The following is a 12,710-nucleotide window of genomic DNA, read 5'->3' as shown; positions in this document are numbered from 1 at the left end:
TTTTCGATTTACATTTAATATAATTTACATTTAATATTTTAGAGCGTTAAATTTGATCACGTGTAGTATATATATATATATATATCGACATTTATATAAAAGAGTATATATTATCTGTCTTGTAGATATATTACTTTTTTCCATCGTCCAGGATGACAGTATTATTTACATTCTCGTCGTATATGTATACGTAACGTATATATATCACAAGATAAAGATGTTTATATTTGAGATTGTCACCCGCCCTTGGCGTCGACGTCTGACAGCGCCAAGCTCACATTGCTCCGATAATCCGCTCGCGGTGCGGGCGTTTCTTTTTTTTTTTCCTCCCTCCCGTACAGTGCGAATTTCGATAAGGAGAGTGTTCCGGGCACGGTTTTCTTCCGCCGATCCGCTTAAATGTGATCGCGAGAGGGAAAGTTTCTTGTGCTTTCTCCGTGTGCTGGATAGGCGGGCGCGAGCTGCTCGACATGGTGAGTGAGATATATTACGCTGACATTTGCTCTCGTTTAGGTTAGCAGGTATAAATAAAGGGACGTGTTGTATGCGACTTTCATGCGAAATTATATTCATTTCGCGAGATCGGTCCAATTGTACAGCTTCCTTTTCTACTGTCGAAAAATCCTCTTTTTTTCTAATTGAACTAAGTTTGATATTCATAAATCGATATACATTTATTTGTTGGTACATATTATATTCAGTATTTGATAATTTGTTTTTTCTTTAGATTTTTTTTTATTGTGACAAGAAGTAAACAGAATGAACTTTTTGATTAGTTATTTTATTGTGATAGGAACCGTCAGATGGTATAGATAAATCATGGGATTATCCCTGGACTACAGAAGAGATGAGGAAGAAGAGGAGGGAGTGGAGTCTGGCGGGTGATGTTGGACTTCTCAAGCATCTTCAACAATTCTCTGAGGTATGGTTTATTTTATAATGTATTATCATGATGTACTTATATTATTTTGTATAAAATTTTAGAATCTGATGACTAGAACCAACAAGACTCAAGCTGCTTTAGACACATTAACGACACAATTAAAAGAAACAGGGATATTAGTAGACAATGTTACTAATACATCTTTGGCTTTAGCCAATACTCAATTTATTGAAAGCCGTGTTCAAGAAGATGATATAGAACTTAAGGAAAATTCTGAGAAACAAGAAGTAAGTATATGTATGTTTCAAAGAATTAATATTTATCAATATATTTCAGTATATACTTTACGATAAATATATAATACTACTCTTTGATAAATATCTAAAATATCTGAAAAATCCATTTTTTAATATATTCAAATAAAATAAATTTTTCTTAATTTTCATGAGAAGACAAAGACTCAGGATTTAGTACCAGAGAGTCTCCTAGCTAGCATAAGCAAGAGTGTTAAGCAAGGTTTAAATATTATGGATGAAAAGTACAAAGTAATGGATGTAGCTTGTAGCGACAGCGAAGAGGAAGATGAAGGCGGTGCAGTAGTGTTCAGGTATATCACGCTGTGTCTTTATTTTCATTGCCATATAAAATTCTATATTTTCTTCCATTCTAAAATATCATCGGTGTACAGTGTCATTGTTGGGCCCAATGATCCCTATCAAGATCGGCCTCTACCATACGTTATTGGTTCTGACAAGTGGATGGCGTCGAATAAGATAGGTTTGGAAAGCAGTAGCAGCGAGTCCGAACAAGCTGACGAAGAAAGGGACGAATCAGAAAGTGAAAAAGAGGACACAAGTGTACAAAAGATATTTAACAGCCGACATAATCCGGATGTAAATATAGCGAGATTGTCATCGTCCTCTAGTGATTCGGACAATTATAATGATTCAAATAATGCACCTTATAAGGCGGATACAATTTCTCAAAATAATATAAATTCTGCCTCTGAATCTGTCACCCCTAACAATGTATCAAAGGTAATTGATCGCTTGTAAAATTCTCTATAGATATTTTAATCTTCAAAAACTTTTCAAATGAATCTATTATGAATATTATTTTCTATTGCAGACATCGAATGAAACAGAGCCAAATTTTGCAGAGGAATTGGCCAAACGATTAGGTACTGTTCGCCAAGCGCAGAATCCTGTCATTGTGGATGAGGCCAGTGAATCGTCGATCAATCGATTTAAAAGTACGTGTATTTAACAATCTTTATCAAGAAAATAAAATCTATTTACATGACTTTCTAATGATCTTTATCTCTCTATAGGTGATTTATTTACATCGGAGAAGGATGAAAATGTATTTAGCGATAGTTCAGATAATTTGTTCAGCAACAAGAAGGGCCTTTTCGATGATCAGGTGTCTGCAAACTTGTGGAAAGAGAAACCGATCAAATCTTATAAGAGGAGCAATATTATACCACCCAGTATTGACGTGCCGCCACCGATTAATATAGTTTGTAAGGCTTTTTAGTTTTTATTTTTGTTAAACTCTCTCGTTTCATAATTCAGATTTATTTTTCTTTTAATTATGCTTTCAGCAACGAAGCCAAAATCAGCGATCGACGATCTGTTTGCCGATGCCGATTCAGACGAAGATTCGGATATCTTTTCATCGATAAACATCATCAAGAAACACGCGAAAGAGCCCGTCGGTGATAATATTCGTCCCACAGCGAAGGGATTTTTAAACGTCATGAAGACTACCGGTAACATCGCAACTAGCACGCCGGAATCTAATGTCAACGCCTCGGGTCTGTTCAACGATGATGAAAACGATGATGCGAATCTGTTCGGAAGCCCCAAGAAGGAATCTCATAAAGCTGCGGGTATGCCATCTTTTACAAATACGATTCAGGAGTCGAGTAAGAAGGTAAGTTGTTGATATAATTTGTACATCTTTTTGACAATATTCATATGCATATTCGAACATGATTTTTCATCAACTTTTTTTTTGCAATTTAATTTACTTAATTTTAATTTTCAAAGTTATGTATGTTATTATATATAATGTTAACTCCTCTAGGTCACATTTCTTGCTCTTGTCACAATGTCTTGTTGCAGTTTTAGCTGCTTAGAATATTTAAAAAAAAATCTACAAAATTTATATATATTCCGTAATATCTATAGAAAATGATCATATAACAAAAGTTAAAAAGTCATTTTTTAATATTTTTTTTTTAAATATCAATAGGGTCAAGATAATTCATACATGAGGTATTAATTAAGGATTTAAGGATTAATTATATGCGCGCATTAATATTTTTACATGATTACACTGATAATTAAAATTAAAATTGCAATTATATATCACAATAAAATTCACACACTTGACTGATAGAGATTTGTTGTAATTTATTTTAAAATAAATTACAGGAATCGGTACTCGGCAAGAGTGTTTTGTCGTCAGACATCGAGAGCAAACTGTCGAGTCGGATAATGCAACGACGGCAGGAATCATCTGGCTCAACGTCCGATAGTGAGCCAGGAAACAGTGATGACGCGACGAAAAACAACACTGAGCTGGCGTCTGCGGAGAGAGACATTTCCAACGATAACGCCGCGATCGCGGACCGCCGTTTGCAGATCACGCCCGCCGAAAATTCCGCGGAGAATGCGATCGAAAACACCAACAGTAGCGGGATATATAATAGTCTTAGCATCGATAACACGGCCGGATCTGGTTTGTGGTAAGTTGCCATTCTTTTCTACTTAATAATTTTTTACAGCGTTTTATAAACATCTTTTGGCTGAATATATCCCGTTCGATAAAATTACGTTGAAAGAAATTTTTTTTTTTTTTTTTTTTTTTTTTTCACTTAAAAGCTGACTAAACAACTGCGTTACATATCTTAAATTAATTTCTATCGCGTTAAAATTTTCAATTAAATCGTAGATATGAAAACTTTATCTCAAATTAGATCTAGACTATCATCACCGATCGCGTGCACTTACTCGTATCAAATGCTGAACTAGACGATTCTCTGAGAATCTCCAGTTACATTTGACGCATAGAAACTTGTATCCGATGACACATGATACTGACGTTCGTCGAGGTCAGCATCTAAAACAAAGAGATTGCGGCTTTATTGCGTATTCACGGACGCTAACGTTGTGTCCAGAATACACGCGGAATGAGAATTGTCGTCGAGGTCAACTGCGTCAACAACACCTGAAGCTGCTTGATTTTCGAGGAATATTATTTATTTAGACAGTCTCTCGGTTCTCCTCGGACCGGTAAATCGGATGTGCGTGCCAGCCCATTCTCTCTCTCTCTTTCTCTCTCTCTCTCTCAGGACAACTAAGCGTGCCAAGTACTTTACAGTGTCATTGAATCGATGACCCGAACCTTAGTCACTCGCCTTACGTTACGTTCCATTACGCCGCTATCTCGCGGCGAGTAAATACCACGCGGGCGTCCAAGGCAAGCCTCTTCAGTTCGACCGAATATGCGTTGCCTGTCGCCAGTTGTTGACTCTCTCACCGTCCAATCTCGCGAAACGACGACGACCGGGTAGAAAAATTCCCAAGTGACTCGGTCCGAGGTGATTTTAATGAAAAGAACTCATTGTACGCAAACTGTCGTTCCAGAAACTGACTGACTCATCTCCGAGAAAAATGAAAGGCAAGTAAAAAAAATAAAGTCGACGCACTCTCCGACTGATTCGAATTAAAATCAAAATTTATTCATGGAATAAATATTGCTTTCTCTTTGCGAGAGACAAGAACTTTTATTGTTATGAAAACATAATTTTATTATTATTAGTATTATTGTCATAATTTATTTTATTTCTTTGAAAGACGTATAAAGCGGGGATTTGGGCGGAAGTTTAGTTCAAGCGTTTATTTGAATTAATGGCGTTTTGGAAATTTTTTACTTATTGTTAACTTTGCGGAATTTAAGGGAGGAAAGTGTTTTTGCGTTTCTCGTCGCACGAAGGAATCGCACGTAAAGAATCGCGAAATGCGACGGTGATGCGAACTAAAAATAGTATGAGCGACGAGAAGCAACCAGGACGCAAGTAGATAAATTCGGTTTTGGCGATATCGTGCGCGCGAGACACCTCGATTTCTATCCAGTTGGTCCAGATAAATATGTAATAGACAAGAAGTGATCTTGGATCTCTTCAGATTTAGATGAGAGCGATCTTTTTATTATTTTTTTTTATTGTCTTTTTTTTTTAAGAAAATACTTGGTATAGAAAGGGTTCGATTCCTTTAGGATTCTCCCTACTCCTTGCAAATTGGTCTTTCACAACACTCTGGATAAGGCTTGCTATTGTCCATCTTTTGATAACCGATTTGCTTCTCTTCCAGACACTGGACAAGAGGACATCTGGAAAAAGAAACAAAATATATAAGAATTAAATATTGCTGAGATCAGAAGATAAAATTTTACAAAGAAAGTTTTATTTATTATTAATTAGCGAAAGTATTATTTATTGTCACAAAGAAAGAAATTTACAAATTTAAATGTGTAATATAAAATATCATTCTTATTTCATAGATATTTTGTTGCAGTATAACTAAAGTAAGCCAATAGTCTCTTTGATTTGTTGGCAAGTGTATCGTGCTCCAGAAATCACGTACTTTCTCTGCATCGCAAATAGAGTGGAAGTCACATACGTAAAACTATAAATAGTTCTTTCTCTCTCGTAACCGATTTTGCGGATTCAAAAGCTTTGACAAAAAAGTAATCATTCAACGTTACAAAAAAAAAAAAAAAAAAAAAAAAAAAAAAAAGACAAGATCCCTCGGTCAAAATCTCAAGGAGGCTTTTCTAATTATTTTTTTAATTCGAATGATTACTAGTGTATCAATTATCACTACCGTGCATTTTGGTCGAAAAATCGATTTGCATTACAGCCAAAGGTCGGGATAACCGGTTATCAAAAACTCTTTATATAATCACCGGTTTCCTTGAATAGAGATTTAAACGATCAAGCATCAGTATTGTAAATGCAAATTTTTTTAGGTGTAACGAAGAGATACATTTTAAGCAAAATTAATTAATTTGAAAAATAAATCTTGGACTCACCCGAGCGCTGAAATATTACCATTCGCGTGGCAAGTGATCCGTAAGCATTGACGAATATGTTCACCCACACTTAGAGTTTCGTCTTCATACGAGCAGCTGTCTACGTAAATAAAATCATATTATATAGATCAATTTTATTCATTGATGCATTGAACGTTTTATTCGTTTTCAGAGTAGTTATTTTATTTTGTTTACACCGAAGATGATCTGTCATCGAAGACAGAGTCTCGCTTCCAATATATATATTCATATATATATTTATATATTCACATATATATATATATATATATATATATATATATATATATATTCGCAAGATCTTAAGCCGCTTCACTGTGTTTATTTTTTCGCAGTATCCGGATCTCTTTCTCTCGGCATCCTAAGTACTCTTCTAATCAAGTCAAGTTACGCAAACTTACCTGGCAAGCGAGCAGCGTGCGCAAAGACGCATACCATCAGCAAAAATATCGCGCAACAACCCTTCATCGTCTTCTCTCTTGCTTAGAAAGACACCAGGAAGTGGAGACGTCAATTAGGCTAAAATACTCTTCCAGCTCTTTTATATATCGTTTCTCCCTCCTCTCTTAAACGACGGTGTGACCTCTAAGAGAACAACTCGAAAGAACGCAATACGCGGAGAGACATAGCAACAGGATAAAATAAAAAGAAAGGAAAGAAGGTGTCGAATCAGAGTGCTAAGCCGTTAATCAACGATAACGTACTCGGCCACGTCGTAGTCTCATTTTTGTCGTCTGACCGTGTTTATCACTCTTTGTTTCAAACGGCGCGTTAAATGTCAATTAAAATTCGTGAATGTTTACGTTTGGACTTACACGTCTGATAGAGAGGACCTCCGCTAATTATACACTCGAGTGTTTAGTTTGTTTCGAAATAGGCGTGTAATAAGGCAAAAGTTTCTCGTTGATCTTTCCCGGATGGAAATTTAAGTCGCAGAAAGACAGGATTTTTACATATATATATTGTAATTTATTTTTATGACAAAAAACAAGCGTCAACATTATATAGTTTTGAGACAAGAATTACGACAAATGTCTAATCGACAAACAGATATAAGTATTTATATTTATAAGACAATTTGCAGCGAATAAGTTGATAAGCTAACAATATTTACATGATCATATGATCATTTACCTCTTTATTCTTGTAAAAAAAAATGACGTAAATCGAAATGCTTTATAAATATGTACATTAATGAGCACAAACATCCGCAAGAAAAGCTTGATTTAAAATGTAAAATAAATTATCCCGAGATAAAATCACCTATTAAATAGAGACGTTTCATCAATTATCCGCAATGTATGTGTTCACACAGGCAGATTATACTTAACATCAAATAGTATCTAAGTCATAGGTCATTATTTATCGCGACGCTCGATAAAGTTTAGACGACGAATTTTTGAGCAAAGACAAATTTTCGTTGGCGCGAATACGTTTGCTTCAATGCGGAGTAAGAGATTTGATTACAGATCGCATTAATAGATCATTACATTTTACACATGTAAGATAAAATTTTACAACCTTCGCACAATAATCTCAGGCATTAATTAAATATACTTTTATTATTATTATTATTTATATCTTATATCTCTTTCTCTGGTTTTTGCCGTTGAAAGATAAATATTAATATTTCTTGCTTTTCCAAAGTAATTTAAAATACTCATCTTTTTCTTTCCTCAGGATGAACTTCCAACCGGAGATGACCTCGACGAGGCTCAAGTCCGAGGAAATCTACCGCGAGCGTGTTACCAGCGACAGTCTTTTCACGGCCCAAACACGCTCTCCCGCTAACCCGGTGAATAACAACGGCAATAACCATCAGCAGCAATCACGACAGGAGCAGCAAGACAACTTGTCGTTGCTGCAGGACGACGTGTTCGAGAACGACGATCTTTTCGGGCCCCCGCCGTTGCCCACCAAGTCGGACTCGAAGCGAGGTCCAAAATCGAAGATCTCTTTGCTCTTTGATGATTCCGATTCCGGCGACGAGCTCTTTTCCGCCGCGAGTTCCGGTTCCAGATCGCAAAAAAGCACAGACTTCTTCGCCGCGGTCTCGTCAAGCGATAGGACGACCAAGACACCTGCGAGGAGTGGCGGTCTGTTTGACGACAACAACATATTCGGTGGCAAGGACGCACCGGATATTGATATATTCGGCGTGACATCAAAGTCAAAGGATGCTCCTTCGGATGATTTGTTCGACAGTCGTGGCCGGGAGCAATATTCAGTAACGTCGAAGAGCAGTAACGTCGGTGAGTATAGACCACGTGTTTTTGATTTCTTTGATTCTTCGAATAACATTTTATTCTGACAAGACTTTATTCACGATTTCATTATTTTTGCTTTTGTAATTCGTTAGATAATTTACAAAACACGAAAATGGAGTCAAAGAGGATCAGTCTTTTCGACGACGACGATGGCGATTTGTTCACCGGCGCGAAGCCGACGAAACCGAAGAGCGACCGTAAGACTGATGTCCTCTTCGAGGACGAGGATGATTTGTTTTTGTCGAACAAGACGAGCGATAACAGACACTCTTCGGTAGTAGAGAAAGGCGCATCAGTTGAACCAAAGATCGATGTCTCCAAAAATGTTTCTAGTCTGGAAGCTGAAAAGAACAAAAATGATTCTTCGGATTATACGGATGGGTTGTTTTCGAAAGCAACGAAAAACCGAAACCTTCTGTTTGAGAACGACGATTACGACGATCTGTTCAGCAAAAAGGACCCAGTGCCACGCGAGGACGAGCGATTGAAAGCTGAATCCAAAGAAGTAAAAAAAAACATTATCGAGAAGCTGCAGGAACTTGAGCAAAATAAAGACGCGGAATTTTCAACTTCAAATCGTGATATCAAAACGACTACGGAATCCAAAAACGTAGTCGCAAAGAGTAATATAAATGAGGAAAAAAATAAAGCTGAAGTCGGAGAAACGTCCTCCAAAGCTGAAGAAGATGGCAGGACAAAAAAGAATTCACCGCCGAAGACACTGAGCATTCGGACAACTTCTTCGCCACCATCCGAGGAACAGAACGGCCAACAAGTTCCCCGAAAATCGGTGTCTGGTAAGATAAAGAATCTAATGGAGAAGATGAGCGACTTGAAGATACTCTCGCCGATGGATGCGCCGCCATTATGGAGGAAGAGCGAAGACAAGGCGGATGAAGATGAAGACATCGTGGATAGAGACAATGAAGAGCAGGGTACCAGCGGATACGTTTCGCCTCCTAGTGTATCGGGTGATTATTCTTTAACAAGATTTCTACTTGTAATATAATTTTAATATACTTTGGGTTTTTAATATTTATTAAATTAATATTTATAATATTATTAATATTTATTAAATTAACTAAAAGTTTGTGAATTGTGAAATAATTTAAGAAATTACTTTTACAGAAGGTAGCGCGCGCAAAGAGTCTTCTTATTCCACAACAATCTCCACTGCTAGTAACGTTGAAGTGGCTATAAATTTTGACGATCTAGCTCAAGTAGAAACGTTGTCTACTACCGCGTCTAAGGTACTTATTAAACTGAAACATAAATTTTATTTATTTGTTAAATCTTACATAATATTTTACAAAAGTTTCTTAGAATAAAAAGAAGAAAAGTAGCTTTTAATGAAATTCAATGAAAGGCTATAGCCGGGTAAGTATACTAAAAATGCCCCCGACGAATTTTCAGATAACATTTAGCCTGTCATGTTTTCACTGTAAAAAAAATTTTCCTCAAAATTTCAGCTCCCTAACTCTATTATTTTCTGAGTTATCGAGAAAAACATCATTTTCAGTTTTTATTTTTCTTTTCTGTAAATATTTGAAAAAAAAGATTGAAATTAAGAAATGGCTTTTTTAACATGTTTTTTTCGAGATTCAGTCATCAAACTTTTAGAGAATATTTTTTATATGTTTCAATACTCTCAAATTTTTTCAATTTTTTCGAGTTGCAGCATAGTAAAAAAATAAGGAAATGACCGGCCAAGTATTATTTAAAAACTCACCCGGGGCACTATTTCTATGCTTATCCGGCTATAAGTCTTTTACAATATATTTTTTTTAACACATCTGAGCAGATGTTTCGTTAATATTAATTAAGACATGCCTGTTTATTTGAAATATTATGAATAATTTGTTAATTTTCTTTTTTAGAGCCGAGTAAGGATTCAAGCAAAACGTCGTCCTCAGAGTCGACACGCCCGAAAGTCCGCATTACGACACAGTGGGATTGATTTCGACACAGTCGACAGTGCGGACAACGATAACTCTTTGGACGAAAGTCATACTAGTACCTTCTCGTCCACCAAAGATTTGTCTGGCGCTCCGGCAATCAGCGCAGCTGATCGTTTAACTGCCAACAACGCTCAACGCTCGACAGTCGATCCTTCTTCCACAGACGACAAGTCCGAACTAGGTAGCATCAGCAAGGAAAGCTCGATGAGTGTGAACAAGAACACTTTGTTGTCGCCATCCACCGACGAAGAAGATCTGTTCGACGTGCCGCCAGATCTGCCAGAGGATCCACAAAGAGAGGATACGTTGTTCGGTAGGGCACCGATACTTTCGCCGATCGACGATGGACAGTCCGACATAACACCTGTCGCTGTCAAACCTCTAATCGATACCGTGATTAGAAATATCGACGATATCGACATAAACACTGTGAATAACAAAAAAAGTCTTAAACTAGATTCTAGCGAATTAATGCGATCGGATGTTGATACCAAGTCGGACACTTTAAAAAACTCTGAGAAGAAGGATGATAAGAGTACAATCAACGAAGAGCGAGGTGAAACGAGTAGAGAGTCCAGCGAAGAGCCGAGCGATCCTCTGCGCGACAACAGCCACGACCCACTGAAGGATCCTAGTCAATTGTTCGCATTTGTCACGAAGACGCCGTCGCCGGAGAAAAGCAAAGGATTGTTGTTTTCCGAATCGGACGATAGTCTGTTCTCTAGTGGCTCAGCAAAAAAATCGAGTGAGCCGAAGAAAAAGATCTTGGATCTATTCGCGGACGACGATGTGGGCGGCGATCTGTTTTCCTCAGCGCCGCTGAAGAAAACGGTGAAGAAACCGTTGCGAGACACAAAGATTGGTCTCTTTGGTGACGATGACGATGCACGTCACGAGGATAACAGTCTTTTCGGCAGCGTATCCAGCAAAACAAAGCAGGACAATCAAAAATCAAATCTTGCTCAACCTGGACGAAAGAAGAACAACATTTTCGATGACGACGATGACGACGATTCCAGTCTGTTTGTTGAATCGTCCGGGCAGTCACAGAAATCGGATAGCACATCGTTTTCGGAGCCCAAACACGATCTTGCCGATTCTCAAGTCAAGAGCTCGAACTTGAAGGATATTTTTGGCGACGTGGCGTCCAACGATGACGACGATGCCAATCTCTTCGCCACGAGAAAAGTTGTTCCTAAGAAAGTCGTCAAGTCCCTGTTTGCGTCAGATGATGAGAACGACGACGACGACGGTCATATCTTCGGCAAACAGTCGTCTACGTCGACAGAGTCGAAGATAAATACGACAACGATCACGCAGAGTTCAAAACCGGCCATGAAGAAATCGGTCACTAGAGACCTGAAGAAAACGGCCGAGAAGATCGTCGAGGATCCACTGAGTCTCCTTCAAGATGACTAAATCTGTTTCCTCGAGATAAATACCCGTGAGATTTCCTACATGCTCAGCCACAAAAGTTTATAAACACATCTTCCTAGATGTGTTTATCAAATATATGGCAAGTTATTAAAAATAGCTAAAAAATAAAAAAATAGAGAATAATTGCTTTGAAGAAATATATTTAAAGTCTATTTCTAAAATGTAATTAATTATACAAAGCATTCCAAGATACATATTATTCAGGTTCCTAATTAGGAAATTGAATGATTTAATTGATAAAATAATCGGGAGAAAATCTTGTTCTGATTAACCTGAATAATACGTATCTTGGAATGCTTTGTATAATTAATTACATTTTAGAAATTGACTTTAAATGTATTTCTTCAAAGCAATTATTCTCTATTTTCATTTTTTAGCTATTTTTAATAACTTGCCATATATTTGATAAACACTTAATATGATACTGATTATGATGTGATATTGATAACGATAAATGCTTTACATCTTCAAATTATTTTATTCGCTTTAATTGTGTTGAATCGAACATGCATAATATTTTAATCATCAAATAGATTTTTGTGGCTTAGGCATGTACGTATATACATATATATTTTTTTTATTTATATTTTGTTACATCAAAGTTGTTCTATAATATAAAGAACCCTATATTGATAAATATGGGTAGCGTGCAATTTGTGAGAAATGGAGAATTTTGCTTCTCACTCTCGGCTGTATTTATTTTGCTAGCCAGATCTGAATTATTTTTTTTTTTTTTTTTTTTTTTTTACATGTGCCACATTATAGATTGTTTTATTTTATTCACTGTCAAAGATTGCAATAAAATGTGCAAGTATTCTAATTCTTAATGTTAATTCGATACACAACGAACATAATTAGTTTACACTCGTATCGTAATTAAATAAGAAAGCTTCACTTTATTCGTGCAATAGATGTATATTTTTCTCTCTATCATCGCTCTTTTTCATCCCGTGAAATAAATTAGGCTCGCGCGCGCTTGTGATTTACGTCATGTATATATCATCCCGATGAGTCATACGTTAGTACAATAAAATTTATTTGATGATC

At 36.7% G+C, this 12,710-nt stretch overlaps 2 protein-coding genes across 3 annotated transcripts; one reads left to right on the top strand and one right to left on the bottom strand.

Annotated features, from left to right (window-relative positions):
• Window positions 1-279: 279 nt before the first annotated feature.
• Window positions 280-12,710, top strand: Nclb (PWP1 homolog no child left behind). Of its 2 annotated transcripts, none has more exons than XM_072906280.1 (13): window positions 280-473; window positions 794-922; window positions 985-1,170; window positions 1,333-1,490; window positions 1,572-1,920; window positions 2,012-2,135; window positions 2,214-2,405; window positions 2,487-2,818; window positions 3,322-3,635; window positions 7,682-8,253; window positions 8,361-9,239; window positions 9,397-9,518; window positions 10,146-12,710. In XM_072906280.1, exons 1-13 carry the CDS (start codon window positions 471-473, stop codon window positions 11,643-11,645), a joined length of 4,860 nt encoding a protein of 1,619 aa, XP_072762381.1. In that variant the 5' UTR covers window positions 280-470; the 3' UTR covers window positions 11,646-12,710. The 2 variants fall into 2 exon arrangements, with proteins under 2 accessions (XP_072762381.1, XP_072762382.1); XM_072906281.1 differs by having other exon boundaries at window positions 281-473; window positions 1,336-1,490.
• Window positions 4,644-6,528, bottom strand: LOC140673401 (uncharacterized). Its single transcript, XM_072906370.1, has 3 exons — window positions 6,403-6,528; window positions 5,984-6,083; window positions 4,644-5,281 (listed from the first exon to the last, which is right to left on the bottom strand). Exons 1-3 carry the CDS (start codon window positions 6,467-6,469, stop codon window positions 5,176-5,178), a joined length of 273 nt encoding a protein of 90 aa, XP_072762471.1. The 5' UTR covers window positions 6,470-6,528; the 3' UTR covers window positions 4,644-5,175.

This window comes from Anoplolepis gracilipes, chromosome 14 (assembly GCF_047496725.1).
Source record: "Anoplolepis gracilipes chromosome 14, ASM4749672v1, whole genome shotgun sequence".
Classification (NCBI taxonomy): domain Eukaryota; kingdom Metazoa; phylum Arthropoda; class Insecta; order Hymenoptera; family Formicidae; genus Anoplolepis; species Anoplolepis gracilipes.
Note: the sequence above shows the minus strand (reverse complement) of the source record. Positions and strands in the feature narration are given on the sequence as shown.